The 18,792-nt window shown below is 39.6% G+C and overlaps 1 protein-coding gene across 12 annotated transcripts in view; it reads right to left on the bottom strand.

Annotated features, from left to right (window-relative positions):
• The window catches only part of PKHD1 (PKHD1 ciliary IPT domain containing fibrocystin/polyductin), a 478,342-nt gene that overhangs the window by 412,478 nt on the left and 47,072 nt on the right, over positions 1-18,792 (bottom strand). For 11 of the 12 annotated variants that reach the window (XM_059400266.1, XM_059400267.1, XM_059400265.1 and 8 more), the window contains exons 25-29: positions 15,899-16,026; positions 13,472-13,656; positions 12,457-12,579; positions 11,154-11,268; positions 10,160-10,435 (exon numbers count right to left, since the gene is read on the bottom strand). In XM_059400266.1, the coding sequence (XP_059256249.1) occupies positions 10,160-10,435; positions 11,154-11,268; positions 12,457-12,579; positions 13,472-13,656; positions 15,899-16,026 (827 nt within the window). The remainder of the gene's footprint in view (positions 1-10,159; positions 10,436-11,153; positions 11,269-12,456; positions 12,580-13,471; positions 13,657-15,898; positions 16,027-18,792) is intronic. The other variant, XM_059400261.1, reaches the window with a different exon arrangement.

Below are 18,792 nucleotides of genomic sequence, written 5' to 3'. Positions count from 1 at the left end.
CACACCAGTCAGAACTGCTAAAATTAACATGTCAGGAAAAGACAGATGTTGGCAAGGATGCAGAGAAAAGGGATCCCTCCTACACTGTTGGTGGAAATGCAAGCTGGTGCAGCCACTCTGAAAAATAGTATGGAGGTTCCTCAAAATGTTGAAAATAGAACTATCCTACAACCTAGAAATTATACTAGTAGGATTTACCCCAAAGATACAAATGTGGTGATCCAAAGGAGCCCCTATACCCCAATATTTATAGCAGCAATGTCCACAATAGCCAAACTATGGAAAGATCCTAGATGTCCACCAACAGATGAATGGATAAGGAAGATGTGCTGTGTGTGTGTGTAATGGAATATTACATAGCCATCAAAAAATGAAATCTTGCCATTTGCAATGATGCAGATGGAACTAGAAAGTATCATGCTAAGTGAAAAAAGTCAATTAGAGAAAAACAATTGTCATATGATCTCACCAATATGAAGAATTTAAGAAACAAGGCAGAGGCTCATAGGGGAGGAGAGAAAAAAATGAAACAAGAAAAAACCAGAGAGGGAGACAAACCATAAGAGACTCTTAATCTCAGGAAACAAACTGAGAATTGCTGGAGGGTAGGGTGGTCGGGGGATGGGGTTGCTGGGTGATGGATGTTGGGGAGGGTATGCATTGTGGTAACTGCAGGGTATTGTGTAAGACTGATGATTCACAGACCTGTACCCCTGAAACAAATAATACATTATATATTAATAATTTTAAAAATGAATTACAAAAATAGTAAAGAAATAGACAAACACATAAAGGACTTATATCCACAATATATTTTTTTTAAAGTTCTTAAAATCAGTAAGAAAGAAAAATAATCCAACTGAAAAAAAAAGAGGGCTAAGGAGATGGACAGGTGATTGAAAAGAAAATGCAATGCCTCTTAAACTTATGAAAAGATATTTAATTTCTCTCTTAGCAAATTAAATGCAAAGTAAAACTACAATGAAATATTATTTTTCTTCCATAAAATGAGCAAATATCAAAAAAGTTTGGTAACACACTGTGTTGGTAAGATGGGATAAGTATATAGTCATATATATTGCTACACAGAGAATAAACTATAAAACCTCTGAAGAGGATATTTTGGTATTATCAAAATTTTAAATGTATATGACCTCTTGACTCAGCAATTATACTCCTAGAAGTTACATTATTTTGTCCACATATATGTAAAATGGAACAACTGCATATCCACGTACAAAAGAATGAAGTTAGACCCTGTTTTAGGTTGAAATATCCACCCCCCCGCAATCCTACCTGCCAATACCTCAAATTAGGTGACCTAATTTGAGAAGAGGGTCATTGCTGCTATAATCAGTTAAGACAAGATGAAGTCACACTGGACTGTGGGTCCCTAATCCAATATGATGAATATCCCAATTAAAAGGAATAATTTGGACACAGAAAAAATCAAGGAGAACACCAAGTAAAGATGAAAGAGGAGATTAGCGTGATGTTCCTGCAAGCCAAAGAACACCAAAGATTGCCAACAAACCACCAAAGACTAAGTGAGAGGCTTAAAACAGATTTTCATAAGCTGGTTCAGAAGGAATCAACACAGTTTACACCTTGATCTTTGACTTCTAGCCTCCAGAACTCTAAGACAATAAATATCTGTTGTTTAAGCCATCCAGTTTCTGAAGCCCTAAAAAATTAATACAGACCCCTACCTCAAACTATAAGCAAAAATTAAATCAAATACTTAAATGCAAAAGCCAAAACTATAAAACTCTCAGGAAAACATATACATAAATTCTAGTGACAGTGAATTAGGAAATTATTTCTTAGATATGACAGCAAAGCGCAAGTACTAACAAGAATAGGACAAACTAGACTTCACCGATATTAAAAACCACAAACCATGCTGCACAAACCATGAGAGAGGTGAACAAGAGAAGAAAGGATTAGAGAAGATCTATAAAACAACCACAAAACAAGTAACAAAAAGGAAATAAATCCATACTTACCAAAAATTACTTTGAATGTAAATGAACTAAACACCCCAATCAAAAGACATAAGGTGATAGAATGAATAAAAAAAGTAAGACCCACCTCAACCATGCCTACAAGAGACTCATTTCAGATCTAAAGAAACATATAGATTGAAAGTGAAGGGACAGAGAAATATTTTCCATGCAAATGGATGTCAAAAGAAAGTCAGGATAGCAATACTTGTATCAGAAAAAAATGGACTTTAAGACAATAACTGTAGCAAGGGACAAAGAAGGACACATAGAATAATGAGGAGAACAATCCAACAAGAAGATATAACAACTATAATTATTTATGCACCCAAAACAGGAACACCCAAATATGTAAAGAATTAATAACAAACCTAAAGGAAATAACAGATACTAATACAATTACAGTAGGGGATTTTAATAGCCCACTTATATCAACAGATAGATCATCCAGAAAATCAATGAGGAAGCAGTGTCTTTGAATGACACATGGGACCATATAATTCTAACAGACATATTCAGTACATTCCATCATAAAACAGCAGAATACACATTCTTTTCAAGTGCACATGGAACGTTCTCCAGAACAGATCACATAATAGGCCTTAAAACAAATCTCAACAAATCCAAAAGATTGAAGTCATACCATGTATCTTTTCTGACTACAACGCTATGAAACTAGAAATAAATCACAAGGAAAAATCTAGAAAGACCACAAATACATGGAGCTTAAATAACATGTTACTAAACGATGAATGTGTCAACCAAGAAATCAAAGAAGATATCAAAATTTACAAATGAAAATGAAAACACAATGGTCCAAAAATCTTTGGGATCCAGCAAAAGCAGTTCTAAGAAGGAAGTTTACATAAATACAGGTCTACCTAAAGAAGTAAGAAAAATCTCAATCTCAAATTGACGATCTATCCTTACATCTATAGGAGGTAGATAAATAACAACAACAACAAAAACTAAAACCAACAGGATGAAGGAAATAATAAAGATTAGAGCAGAAATAAAAGAAATAAAAACAAACAAACATAAAACACAATAGAACAGATCAATGAAACCAGAAGTTGGTTCTTTGAAAAGATTGGCAAAATGATAAACCTGTAACCAGACTAGTCAAAACAGAAAGAGAGAGGACTCAAATCAGTAAAATCAGAAATAAAAGAGGAGAAATAACAACTGATATCACAGAAATACACAGAATTAGGAAAGAATATTATAAAAATTATATGCCAATTACTGGAAAACTTAGACAAAATGAATAAATTCCTAACACCAAAACTGAAGCATGAAGAAAGAGAAAATTTGAAGAGACAGTAATCAAAAAATTCCCAAAAAACAAAGGTCCAGGACCAGATGGCTTCACAGGAGAATTCTACCAAACATTTAAAGAAGAGTATATACCTATTCTTCTCAAACGATTCCAAAAAATAGAAGATGAAAGAAAACTTCCAGATTTATTCTATAAGGCCAGCCTTACCCTGATACCAAAACCAGATAAAGACACCACAGAAAGAGAGAACTAGAGGCCAATACTCTGGATGAACACATATGCAAAAATCCTCAATAAAATATTAGCAAACTGCATACAACAGTACATTAAAAATGTTCACCATGATGTAGTGGTATTTATTTCTGGGATGCAAGGGTGGTTCAATATTTGCAAAGCAACAAATATGATACATTACATCAATAAGAGAAAGGATAAAAGTAATATGATCATTTCAATAGACACAGAAAAGTATCTGGCAAAGCACAGCTCAATTTAAGATTAAAAACCCTTGATAAAGTAGGTTTAGAGGGTACATACCTCAACATAATTAAGAGCTTATATGACATCTACAGCTAACATCAACATTACTAAAAAGCTAAGAGCTTTTCCCGTAAGGTCAAGAGCAAGACAGGGATGTCTACTCTTGCCATTTTTATTCAACATAGTATTGGAAGTCCCAGCCACAGCAATCAGACAAGAGAAAGGAATTAAAAAGGCATCCAAATTGGCAAGGAAGAAATAAAATATTCACTATTTGCAGATGATATGATACTGTATGTAGAAAATGTTAGACTCTACCCAAAAAAATACTGAAACTGATAAATAAACTCAGTAAAGTTGCAGGATACAAAATCAATGTACAGAAATCCATTGCATTTCTATACACTAATAATGAAGTAACATAAAGAGAATTTTTTTTAAAAATCCCATCTACAATTGCTCCAAAATTAATAAAATAAATTTAACCAAATAGGAGAAAAAATCTATACTCTGAAAACATAAAATACTGATGAAAGAAACTGAAGATGATACAAACAAACAGAAAGACAGTCCATGCTCATGGACTTGGAGCCTGGTGGTGGGTATTAAGGAGGGCATGCATGGCAAGGAGCACTAGGTGTAGTACATAAACAATGAATCTTGGAACACTGCATCAAAAATGAATGATGTATTTTATGGCAGCTAACATAACACAATAAAAAAATTGTTGAAACATCTATACTACACAAAGCAATATACAGATTTAATGCAATCCATATTAAGATAACAAAAGCATTTTCACAGAATTTCAACAAATGATCCTAAAATTTGTATGGAACCACAGAAGACCCTGAACAGCCAAAGCAATTTTGAAAAAGAAAAAGTAAACTCGAAGTATCACAATTCTAGACTTCGAGTCATATTGCAAAGTTGTAGTAATCAAAACAATATGGTACTAGCATAAAAACAGACAGAAAGATCAATGGAACAGAATAGAAATCCCAGAAATAAACCCACAATTATATGGTTAATTAGTCTTCAACAAAATGACAAGAATATGCAATGCGGAAAAGGCAGTCTCTTCCACAAATGGTGTTAAGGAAAACCAGACAGCAACATGCAAAAGAATGAAACTGGCCCACTTGCTTACAGCATACACAAAATAAACTCAAAATGTATTAGGGACCTAAATGGGAGACCTGAAACCACAAAAATCCTAGAAGAGAGAACAGGCAGTCATTTCTCTGACATTGGCTGTAACATCTTTCCAGATGTTTCCTGAAGGAAACAAAAGCAAAATAAACTATTAGGGTTACCTCAAAATAAAAAGCTTCTGTATAGCAAGAAGCAACCAACAAAACTAAAAAAACAACCTACTGAATGGGAGAAGAAATTTGCAAATGACATATCTGATAAGAATTAGTATCCAAATTACATTAAGAACTTACACAGGGGCACCGGGGTGGCTCAGTGACTTAAGCCTCTGCCTCAGCTCAGGTCATGATCTCAGGGTCCTGAGATCAAGCCCCACATCAGGCACTCTGCTAAGCAGGGAGCCTGCTTCCCCCTCTCTGTCTGCCTACTTGTGATCTCTGCCTGTCAAATAAATACATAAAATCTTAAAAAAAAAAAAAAGAACTTATACAACTCACATCATAAAGCAAATAATCTAAGTTAAAAATGGGCAAAAGATATGAACAGACATTCTTCCAAAGAAGACACACAGACAGCCAACAGACACATGAAAAGATGCTCAACACTTCTCATCATCAGGGAAATGCAAATCAACTCATACCTGTCAGAACGGCTACAGTCAAAAACTCAAGAAACAAGTGTTCATGAGGATGTGGAGAAAACAGAACCCTCATGCGTTATTGATGGGAATGCAAAATTGGTGCAGTTACTGTGGAAAATAGTATGGAGGTTCCTCAAAAATTAAAAATATACATTACCTACAACCCAGTAATCACACTACTGAGTATTTACCCAAAGAATATGAAAACACTAATTCAAAGGGATACATGCACCCCTATGCTTACTGCATCATTATTTACTATAGTAAAATTATAGAAGTAACCCAAGTGTCTATCAATGGATAAAGAATGGATAAAGATGTGGGATAGGTAGATAGATATCTCAGGATATTATTCAGCCATAAAAAATGAAATCTTACCATTTACAACAACATGGACAGAGCTAGAGAGTATATTCCTAAGTGAAATAAGCCAGTCAGAGAAAGTCAAATACCATATGATTTCACTCATGTACAGTATTTAAGAAACAAAACAAATGAACAAAGGAGAAAAAAGATAAATCAAAAAGCAGTCTCAACTATAGAGAATAAACAGTTACCAGAGGAGAGATGGGTGGGGGAATGAGTGAAATAGGTAAAGGGGATTAAGAGTATACTTATCATGATGAACACTGAGTAATATATATAATTGTTGAATCATTGTATTTTACATACAATACTGTATGTTAACTACACGAGAATTAAAATTTTTTTAAAAAATTAAAAAACAACTTTTGTCCTCTAAAGAATAATATCAAGAAAATAAAGACAACCTACAGAATAGGAAAAATACTTGCAACTCATATATCTGATAAGAGACTCATATCCATAATATATAAAGAACACTTACAATTCTATAATAAAGGGACAAATAACACAATTTTTTAAATGGCCAAAGATACACAAATGGTTAATAAGGACATGAAAAGATGTTCGACATCATTAGTCATTTGGAAAATCAAAATCAAAATCACAATGATAATGGGTTCCAATTCAAGACGGCAATTTAAGACTCTGAGCTCGCTTCCTCCACAGAACATACCAAATTACATCTCTTAATAGAACAATTCCTCCTGAAGAAGAACTGAGAGCAAAGTGAATAGCTATTAAACAACCAAAGACAGAGAGAATGGCAAGAGAACAGAAAGAGATATAGAAAGACAGTAACAAGACCTCCACCCCAACACTGCAAATGGCTGGGGCGAGGAATACTGAAAAACCAGGAACAGTTTGTGTCTCTGGGGACACAGAAAAACCTGCTGTTTAAAAGAACAACTAGCATATAAGAGACAACACTAAAACTCTGCCAAGTGGTTGGTGCCAGAAAGTTCTTCAGATCACAGGGACTGGAGAAGGACACATCTCACATTCCCACCCCACAATAAAAGCCTAGACCAGAGTAAGGTCCAGACAACATAGCTGGAATGTTCAGTCACCTTGGCAAGCTTGTAACTTCAGCCAGCCCAGGGTCCGTGAGCCAGTACCAGCCATCCTGTGGTGCTGGGGCACAGAAACCAGCTGTGGATTGGGGGCGGGGGGGAGGGGTTAATTTATACTGCTTTATTGTATTTTTACTTTTGAAAATTTGTCTCTTTTTGTTGTTTTGTTCTTTCTTATTCTTTTTTTCTTCTTCCATTTTTTTAATTTTTTTATTTTTTTAAATTTTATTATTACTTGTTTCTTCATTCTTTCTGTAAAAAGTCACGGTTTAAAAGAGTAACTAGCATATACGTCCACAGCTCCTATCGGCAAAACTCCAAGCACACACAGTCTATGTAAGGGGTATCATACCCAACTCCACAGAGTTTTGCCTGATCCCTAGAAACAAACATAGAAAGTCATCCAAAATAGGGAGACAGAGGAACATGTCTCAACAGAAAGAACAAGAAAAAAATGCAGTAAAAGAATTAAGTGAAACCCAGATAAGTAATATGTCTGATAAAGAATTTAAAGTAATGATCATAAAGATACTCACTGCACTGGAGAAAAGAATGGAAAAACTCAGTGTGAGCTTCAGTAAAGAAATAGAATATATTTTTAAAAACCAATCAAAGTTGGATACAATAACTGAAATTTTAAAAAATCCACTAGGGGGAATCAACAGATTATAGGATGCAGAAGAATGTATCAGTGATCTGGAAGACAAGGTCATGGAAATTTCGGCTCAGGTCATGATCTCAGGGTCCAGGGATCAAGCCCCATGTCAGGCTCTGCACTCAGCAGAGAGTCGGCCTGAGGATTCTCCCTCTCCCTCTCCCCCCACTCCTCCCCTCCCACGCTCTCTCCCTCTGTTAAAAAAAAAAAAAAAAAAAAAACCCTTTCAAGTGTGCTTCTGCATATGGGCCAGTGGTGATTTCGAATGTTACTGATTACATTACTTTATGTGTTCATTACATATAAAGCTATTCTGTAAATTCTTCATGGTAGGCCTCGATCTGGTCCCCCTTAAAGTCCCCAAGCAGCATTTCTCAAACTGTACTATTCCTAGAAATTGCCTAAGGATGCTCTTAAAGTGCAAATTGATTCAGGAGGTCTGGGGTAGAGCCTGAGACTGTGTTTCTAAGTAGCTCCCAGAGGATGCAGATACCTCTGGTCTAGAACCACGCTTTGAGAGCCAAGATCTTCAGTATGGAGCACAGGGTGTTATAATGTTGATTGATTAGTTGATTGACTGATTGATTGTCACTGGTTGCTACTAGGTAGGTGGCAGGGCAGAGGAAGGGTTAATAGGGAAAGTTTACAGCCCGTAGTTAGAAAACTAAGAGCTAGAGCGTCTCTCTCCCTCCTTCCCTTTCCCCCCAGTCTTACTAAAAGCTCACCTGCACCCACCAGACACTACCCCTTCTTGGAGTTTTCCATCTTTTACAAAAGTATTGAAGGATGAAGCAAATTCTCCCGGACAGATCCCTGCACTATGGGCAGATTGCTGGTGCAGCACATCGAGAGGGTGATCAACTCACCCTGCTTTGCCTGGGACCTTCCGGAGTTTCAGCACCAAAAGTTCTACAACCTCATTTTAAAACTGAAAGTCTCATGTCCTTGGAAACCCTCAGTCCCAAGAAAACAGGAGAGTTGCCCCCCCCACCCCCGCCTGTACAAAGCACTCTGCAGAGGGGAAGTGAGGATGACAAAGTGGGCGCTGGAGGTCTGTGCAATCCGGTTGGTGGGGGATGGAAAGGAGCTGGAGCAGCTTAGTGTGACCTGAACTGCAAAAGCCAACCTTCTCACATGAAAGCCCCTTATGAACCCCCAAAGACAATATTTTAGGCCCTAAATTCAAACCAATAATCACCGAGTTCAGAGAGAATATGCTCTTTTACCCCAAGCACCCCATATCATCTGGCCCCTGCTTGAAACCACCGAGAAATTTAGAGCAAGCTTGCCCTGTTTCTGTGCAGAGATGAGGCAGGCAGGGCCTCCCAATTCAGTCTGCTGGGCAAAGTGAAGCCAAAAGTGAGCTGTGCCTTTGAGCAATGAGCCTGTGGCAGGAAATGCTGCTTTTAAAAGAATGTTCTAAGCCACAGTTCTTTGACCAAGAAAATAAAACTATTTATGACAAAATGACAAAAATCCAAAACATTAAGGAAAGTAGTTTTATGCTCTAAAAATCATACATTAACACATATAAGCATGGGTGTTCCTGACATTGTTACAACCTGGCTGGGTTGTTTTTAACTGGTTGCATCCCTCAGAAGGCATGGAGAGATCCTTGGTTTCCATGGCACTAACCTACAGTCCATGAGGTCAGTGTCGATCAGACCCACTGCTCTCGGTCTACCCCACTGCTTAGACAGTAGTTGACTTTGCCTGCTGGCCAAGGACCCAACTGTACATCACTCCACAAACATTTGTGTACGTAAGACCTATGCTTTGCATTTGCAAATGTTTTTACTTTTCAAGGTACTTTCCCATCTGTTGGCTCATTTTAATCTCACACAAAAGTAGAAGGCTGGTGAATGAGGCATCATTAGGCCCACTGCATAGCTAAACAGCAGGATAGCATAGAAGAAGCAGGAGGCTGAGCTTCTGAAAATCCCCATTTGTATCCAACTCTACCTCTTCCCTTTGGAAAGCCTTGGACAAGTCACTCCTCTTCAAACCACCATCATCTCACCTCAAAAAACTGGACAGTAATTCCATCTTTGGGGCAGCTCTAGACATTTAGGGAGTGCGACTCCCCAGATGAGGTACTCAATAAATGATACCGGGCCTACCGTCATTGTTATTAGGAAACTGCCTCCCATAAAAGTAATCGAGACTCCTAAGGTCACACATCTGACTTCCGCAGGACAAAAACCCAGGCCTATGTCCTAATTCCCAACCTAGTGTTGTTTCCCCTGGACCAAACTGTCCCAGTGTCTCAGTGACTGACCCAGTTATGCCTGACACCCTCAGCCAACTATGATCCTTTATGTGGCAAGTGACCTCATTTAAGGGCTCAGAAGTCTGTAGGTCATTAGAAAAAAGTGTTGATGACCGAAAACAAAACCTGTGACCTGCAGGGGGTATGGAATTTATCACGCCACACGACTGCATTCCTGCATCTCCGCAAGCATGCTAGAGCATCAGAGAGTCAGGTGCTGGGTGGGGCGCTCCCCAGATTACCAATCTCTGCAGCTCTGGAAGGTTCCACAGCAACCAGTCTGGGCTCCACGTTTAGGAAGAGGGCTTCTCCACTGGCGTTGATGGCACAACCGGAAGGCCTCACCACCACGGAGAGCCGATGCATTCCGACCGGCAGCAGGTCTGTGTGACAGACCACGTTCGTTTCGTTTGAGAAGAGAACTCTGCAGATCGTTTTGTTCACCGTAACCTGCACGGCCTGGGGGTCCCCAGAGAAACTAGTTCCAAAAATATAAACCAGCAGGTGGATGTCACCATCTTAAAGAAGGAAAAATAAATAAATAAAAGAACAAAGTCATCTCTCAATGCTATAACTCCATTTAAGAGAATTCTGTCTAATGTCAAATGTTCATTCCCTCTCACCTTCCCCTCCCAAAATTCAAGGAGTTGGATGATGACTCCAATATTGGGCATCTATATTTATTATTGCAATGTACAGCCCCCATCTGAAGTTTTCTCAAACTAGGAATAAGAAAACACTACTCAACTCTAAACAAATGAAAAAAAAATCAAAATAAACATTTCAAAACAAGGGACAAAGAGAATAAAACATTTTAGGCCATCAAATCTCCAGGTGTCTCAGGGCACCTGGGTGGCTCAGTTGGTAAAGTGTCTCACTCTTGGTTTTAGCTCAGGTCATGATCTCAGGGTTGTGAGACTGAGCCCCACATTGGGCTCCATGCTCAATATGGAGCCTGCTTGGGATTCTCTCTCCCCTCTCCCCAGCCTCCCACCCTTACCCCGCTCAGGTGTGCAGTCTCTTTCTCTGTCAAAAACAAAAAACAAAAAACACCTCCACCTGCCTCCATTTCAAACCATAACCATATTATTTAGATTGAACAAAAAATATACTTTCTGCTGTATCACTTAATATCCACCCCATGAATGGATGCCCCTCCTGTTCACCCATCACCAGGTACATGGCCTCTAAGAAATCACTGAGCCTGAAGTCATGACCATCTCAATGCCAACTCACAAATCATACCCAGGGAATACCACACCAAGTGGACCTGGGGAGTTGACTCTTCGAGGTACTGGAAAGAACAGGAACCTAAGCAATGGGCAGGTATGTCATTCACACGCACAACCACCTGAAAAAAAGGCAGAATAATTAAAGGCAAATGTATGCATTTCAAGTGCTCAAGAGTACTCAGAAAGCACTTGTGAAATTTGCCCAAATTAACATGTTTAATGACTCTTTCTTCTATTTCTCAGTAACAAACCCTAATGAATGATTCAAAGCATATTAGGTTTTCTTAAAATAATGGTTGTTATGCTGAAACTTAACATTTCTATAATCAAATATGCTAAATCTTGAATAAATTTCCTCTCTGTAGTAAATTTAAGAAAATTCAAACTATTCAATGACTTTTATCACTCTAGATTATATTCAACTAGATATCTGTGAAAAGTCTTTTCTTTACTGGTACATGCCAACAAAACAGGCACCTTCCTTGCATTGTAATACATGGATATGCAACTGGAAAATAGTCTACCTGGGCCTTTGGTTTGGGGTCTTTTTGTTCTAAAATGGTAGGTCCCCAATAAGAGACTACATGACTCTTCCTTTCACCGTTACGTTAAACTGGTAGAACTCTACCATACTTGGAGATGGAGAAAGTAAAAAAAAAAAAAAAAAAAATAGGGCTTGTTTGATGCTCTACATATAAAATATGGATTAAAAGCACACACTCTATTTATAATACTTTTGCTTATGGAGGGAAAGGGTGTGGGATGGCATGAAGGCATACCTGATAAAGAACACTTCAATGTTATTTCTCATGTTCTCTTTTATTCATAAATACACACAAAATATAATCTATCGAAATGTTGGCAATTATTAACCTTTGGTTTGGATACCCAGGTGTTGGTTACATTATTCTTTATAGTTTTCACATTTTAAAATTTTCTCAAATTAAAAGCAGATGACCTATAACAGGACTACGGGCAGACGGAAAAGATAAAAGGACATTTTAAGGAGAAAAGGCATGGACTTAGCTCATTTAACTTTCCAGTGCCACTGCGTGGAGGTAACAAATCCTATGTGGCTATCAACGTTCGCCATTTTGGGGACCATAATTACAGCATCAATAATTATAATAATAGGATACTGTGTTTACAAAGCGCTTCTATTTTCCAAGTGTTTTTCATGCACCATGGAAGTAAAAAGGGGACAGCCATAATTGTCTCTGTTTTATGGAGTGGAAAAGTGATCTGGGATACTGGGTGGAGACCCTTGGAAGTGGTGCTTGTACTCTGGGCGGCCCATGCACTCTCACCTGAGTGTGTTGGTTGGCAGTAACCAACATGTCTCCAAATATGGGTCCAAGAAAAACTCCACCATCATACACCACACGCATGGCTGCAGCAGGGTCCACTCCAGTCAGATGTGCATCAGAGACCTGAGAGGGTTACATTTTTGGTGAATTCTTTCAAGGAACAGAAGTCTAATCTAATAGAAGCCAAACCTCATGCATAATAAAGGGTCTCTTCACATTTCAGGTAACTAGATGCTAGAAAGTGAAGGTGACACTGGGGTGAAGCCTAGAACCCTAACTGTAAGTAACAGTCAATGAAAGCCCCAGTAGACTAGAGGAATATTTATGTGCCAATAGAGCTGCCAAAAAAAAAAAAAAAAAAAGCACAAAAAACAATCTTCTCTCTCTGTCTTGAGATATTCTGTTTCTATGTGCTTTTCTATTTTATATGTTTGCAATCCAAAATAATAAAATAAAAGGTAAGGGGAAAGGTGCTATGAGATGACTCTCATCCATCCTCCTTCTCTACCCCAGTATTCTGTTTGAAAACCAGATGACCCACAATACCATATAACGGGGATAAAATTTTATCTTGGGTTTCATTTTATAATAACCAAATGCTAGATGATCATTAGATTATTTTTTAAAACCCTAAATATGCAAGAGCATCTGGTTTTGTCATTATCCAGAGACAGCAAATCCTTTTCGAAACTTCCTTCTGTTGTGCCATCTGCCTCCATGATAATCTAAGTCAATCACATCTGCTTAAATTATCCAATAACAGATGTAGAATCATTGTACGATGGACACTGACCAACAACTTCTACCTACACTGAGTTAGGGAAGAAGACATTGGGTTTAAACTGCTTTATCAGCAATTGAACGTATGCGATAAAAAACATGCCTTGAAAACTTCCCGAATATTTGAATATTTCAACAAAATTAATAATTCATGACAGTTTTCACCCATATAATTCTGATTTTCTTTTAACAAAATGGCTCCTGGATGCCAAATCCACAGCACTAACATACATACCCTAATAAAATTGGGCAAATCTCCAACTTGGGTAGACCAGGAGAGGGTCCACACATGTTCGTAGCAAGACTTTAGATCCTCTGTCACAGCGAAGTCGTTGACGTTGAGGTACCTAGATGTGAAGTTATCAGCATTGTTTTGTAAGAGCTTGCGAAGGTCACTAGCTGATACATGCACGGGGATATCTGTGGAATAAGGTTTTGATATAAAACATACAAGGTACTAATTACTCCACCGCACCGGGTTTCCTCATTAAAATAACAGAGAATAAATGTCAAGAAGCCCACTAATTGTAGAGGAGACCCTCGAGTTCAAAATGTGCCTTTGAGTGAAACCCCAGCCCAGTTAACCATGTGTTTCCTAAGGCAAACACAAGGAGATGTCTACTTTTTATATTGTGATACCTTTAATCAGTATCCCATCTCATAGCATGCAGAGAGCATCGTCACATCAGACAAAGCCTTCTCCACTGTCAACTCCAAATATACACTCCAGACACCTTGGTAATGCCTGAAACCTTAATTAAATGGTGGGTTTTCCCTGGAAAAATTTAGCTGGCCCTGTGAACAGAGAAAAGTTGGCCACCTTTCACAGGGAGTGGGGGAGGCTCACAGCAGCTGACACCCATAAAAACTTAGCCAACCCAGCTGAGGAATGTTGGCATTGAACTTTGGTTTCTCTATTAGAATTCCTTTAAGCCCAACCACCTGCTTCCCCATTCCACATCCCCACAGAAAAATAACAGCGCTCTGTGCTTAAGCTCTGCTCGTGTTTGAACCCTGGTTCTTGCTTTACCAAAAGTTTCCATTTCATTAGCTACTCCCAAAAGTCCCGGGAGGTGGGCCATTTAGGTACCCTAATGCCTACTTTAGAAATGAAGAAAATGAGACCAAACAAAATTCAGAAGCTGGCCAATCAAGCGAGACGGGTTTTCACTTAACCCAAAATGCTTTCTAACTCCTCAAGGGTCTTCCTCTTGAAGTCCACACAGCCTGGGAGGGTTAAGAAAAGACCACTTTCTTTCTAAAATGCAAACAAAATTCTTCTCCTTTTAAAAAAGGTTGTTCCACATTTAGATAATGTGAGGCCATTACCATTTCCCAAGTCCTAGTTAAGGCTGAATTCCCTGGATTGTTTGGCAGTGATGTGAAGGGCATCACAACAGAACACGGTGGCAGGAAGAGTATCTACAGACAAGCTGCAGCTCATGAGAAGGGAAGCATGGCCCAGGGATGGACTTCAGAGACACAGGGCGCTGTCACTTACTCACCCACATTTATCAGACTCCAATAGCCCACAGCCTTCAGTTTGTCCTAAGTGGCCAAATTGGAGTTAAAACCCCATTCTTCCCACCTGAGAAGATTCTTGCAAGCCCAGCCATCATTTTACTTGGGAGGACAGAAGACTTTTGGGCCATGTGCCAATTTTTATAAAGCCACCCTTGACCTCTCCTGAGCCTCCCTTCTGATTCTCCTAGGGTCTTACCAAACAAATAGTGCCATCACCTCTATTCCTTATCCTTTGTGAAATGTGTGTATTCTTAAGGATTTAGAGAAGGTTCCACGCCAATTACATCTGAAAGCTCTTTCTACACTTTTATGACCACTCAAATTCTCAATAGCATATGGTGTCACCATGCAGTTTGACTTGGAAGGATGATGTCTACCATGGAAATTGGCCTAGGAAACTCTAGAGAGAAGAGGATTGACCTAATAATCAAATACTCGAGTTCATACTCAGACCTGTCATCAACTGTGTGACCTCTGGGCAAGCTCCAATATACTGGGCCCCATGGGCCTTCAGAAAGAGACATCCGTGTCCTAAAACCTGGAACATATGACTATTTCCTTATAAGGCAAAAGAGTGTATCTTATATTGCAGAAGATGTGGTTAAGAATCTTGAGAGGAACAGCTTATCCTGGGTTATCCAAGGTAGGCCCTAAGTGCAATCCTATGTGTCCTTATAAGACAGAGACAGAGGAGTCTTTGAGACAGAAGAGGAAGAGTGATGTGGCCACGGAATATGGGCAGCCACCAGAAGCTGGAAGAGCTGGGAAAGAGATGCTCCCCTAGAGCCCTCGGGGTGGTGGGGTGGGGGAGTGTGACACCGCTGAAAACTTGATTTTGAATTTCTGGCCTCCAGAAATTCAAGAGAACGGATTTCTGTTGTTTGAACCCACCAAGTTTGCAGTGATTTGTTATGACAACCCCGGGAAGCTAATCCACTCAGTTTCCACATCCCAAAGTTGGGATCCTTTTAAATGATATGGTATCATTATTGTACAGATCTTTAATTTTAACAAGGCCATGTTCAAACGCTGGAAACTAAACAAAACGGCTTTAAGGCTGTTTCTCAGGATACTGTTTGCCTGAGAATGCCCCTAAAAATGAAAATGAGACATTGATGCCCTCCAATTGTCCCTTTACCAGGAATCTCTGTGGTAGGAAGTTGGATGCGGAAGTATCCTCCTAAAGGTGGGCTTGTCTTCTGTATCCTCTGTGTTGTCACCTGGACCACCCCAGATTCTTCTTGTCCTCCTTCAGTGGGCACAGAGCTGTGGCAGGTCAAAAACAAAGCCTTAAGCACAGTAACCATCCAGAAGTGCTACTCCAGACAGAACTTAACCCCAGCTCAAAGAACATGCAGTCAGCCATGTTTCTAGGACACAATCTCAACCTCCCAAACACTGGATACCCTGTCCCATCATAGCAGAAGAGGTGCAGTGGAAATTTTAAGATTCTTTATTTAAAAAAAGATTTTATTTGGATGCCTGCATGGCTCAGTCGGTTAAACATATGCCTTTGGCTCAGGTCGTGATCCCGGGATCCTGGGTTCGAGTCCCACATCAGGCTCCCTGGTCAGCGGGGAGTCTGCTTCTCTCTCTACCTGCCTCTCCCCTGGCCTATGCTCTCTTTCTCTGACAAATGAATAAAATATTTTTAAAATTTTTAAAATATTTTGTTTATTTATTTGAGACAGAGAGATTGGGAACACAAGCGGGGGGGGGGCGAAGATTTGAGAAGCAGACTCCCTGCTGAGCAGAAAGCCCAATGTGGGGCTCGATCCCAGGACACTGAGATCATGACCTGAGCTAAAGGCAGAAGCTTAGCCAACTGAGCCACCCAGACGTCCCAAATATTTGGATTCTTACAGAATGTTCCACCCTGTCTCTGTACTGATCCTGGGAACACAGGAACCCAGAATAAAAAGTGATGACCCCAGCCTCCAGCCTCCACAGCTTTGGCCCTGAAGCACAGAGTAGACAGAACATGGTCTTCTTTAATCCATTCACATCATTAAGTGAGCAGACAGTGCCCTGTTCCACAGACGCTTCCACACTCTGTATCCGTCTGACACGCAGGCCACTCCTTCTGGCCAACTTCTTAGCTGGTTCCTGTGTGCAAACACACTGGCCTGCCTAATCTTGCTTTTAATACAATAGATGGGTCAAATATATCACGACAAACCGTGAGATGGACTACCGTTCAGCCAATGAAATCATATTTTAGAAAAATCATACCATTCCCCATCAGTGATATGGGGAAATATTCAATTTAGGCCATTAAGTGGAAATGGGCATGTTACCAAATATAGTGTGTAATGTATCGTCCCAATTTGAGGTTTAAAAAGTAAATATTATACATATATGTATGGGTATATGTATACAAAAACTGCTTAGAAAAAAGGGAGTTAGAATATGGATCTAACATGTCAGTACAAGTTACCTCTAAGCAAAGGGATTATGAGTGACTTTTTAACTTTTCCTAAGTCTTTTACCATATTTTCCAAATTTTCAACAATAAATATATATGACCTTTATCAATATTAAGAACTACATATTGATGGGGATGCCTGGATGGCTCAGTGGGTTAAGCATCTGCCTTCAGCTCAGGTCATGATCCTGAGGGTCCTAGGATCAAGCCCCGCATCGGGCTCCTTGCTCAGCAGGGAACCTGTTTCTCCCTTTGCCTCTGGCTCCCCCTGCTTGTGCTCTCTGACAAAAAAATAAATAAAATCTTTTAAAAAAGAAAAAGAGCTACATGTCAATGCACTTAAATACAACTATACAGAAAGAGAATGATGGCATCTGTGTTGGGGGATGAAGTTAGCAAAGGCCAGCCCAAGGGGGTCCTGTGTTGCTGAGGCAGGAGGCTTCCAGAAGGAGTTAAGGGACTTGAGGAAATAGGAGAAAGGAAGGTTGCCAGGACCCTTCTACTGTGGACCTGTTCATAGTAACCCAAATCACCCTCTAGCATTTCTGAGTTGAAGGATTGGCATAGGGAATGCAGGACTGCAGGCTGGCTAAGATGGTGGCTCCCCCTCCCCTACCGCTGCTCCTTCACTCCTTGATCCTGTTGATGGTCTGCACGTCTTTCCTGCCCAGCGGGCCATGGAACACTAAGGAGAGCAGACCACAGACTCAAGCTCTCTGCACCTGCCCTTTATACACGGCCCCAGCCATGTATGAGCAGAACTCATCTTGGCACATGTTAGAAAAAGATGGAAAGAAAAATGTTAAAGGCAGCGCATCTCGAGTCTTTCATCCCTATTGGGGTTTAAGTGAAAAATGAAAAGAACGAATTAGAGCACACGTGTGTTCCAGGAGTTGGGTGGATGGAGCCTGATCCTCTGTTACTGCTTTATAAACTGCGCCTAGACTGTTGACTAGTAAGAAGCAACGCTTATGGGCCTCTAGTGCCATCTGGTGGTAAGTTCTTAGAAACAGCTTTTTTTGTTGTTTTTTATTAACATATAATATATTATTTGCTTCAGGGGTGGGTACAGGTCTGTGATTCATCAGTCTTACACGATGTACAGTTCTCACCATAGCACATACCCTCCCCAGTGTCCATCACCCAGCCACCCCATCCTTCCCACCTACCCCCTTCCAGGAACCCTTGGTTTGCTTCCTGAGATTAAGAGTCTCTTATGGTTTGTCTCCCTCCCCTGTCCCATCTTGTTTTTCCCTCCATAATCACCCCTGCCCTGCCTCTCAAATTCCTCATATCAGTGAGATCATATGATAACTGTCTTTCTCTAAAGACTTATTTCCCTTAGCATAATAACCCCCCCCAAAAAAGAAACAGCTGGGGTTTTTTTTCCAATTAAATTAATTCTGAACAGCAGAAAAATACAACTACTTAAAAGCAAATTTACTAGAAACTAGCTCTCAAAGTGTAGACCCCAGACCAGTAGAATCAGCATTGCCTGGGAACTCATTAGAAATGCAAAATCTCAAATTCTCAGGCCTCCCCTCAAACCTACTGAGTTAGAGACAGAGCCGTTAGGGCCCAGCAATTTGTGTTTTAACAAGACTTCC

This window comes from Mustela nigripes, chromosome 5 (assembly GCF_022355385.1).
Source record: "Mustela nigripes isolate SB6536 chromosome 5, MUSNIG.SB6536, whole genome shotgun sequence".
NCBI lineage: Eukaryota > Metazoa > Chordata > Mammalia > Carnivora > Mustelidae > Mustela > Mustela nigripes.
Note: the sequence above shows the minus strand (reverse complement) of the source record. Positions and strands in the feature narration are given on the sequence as shown.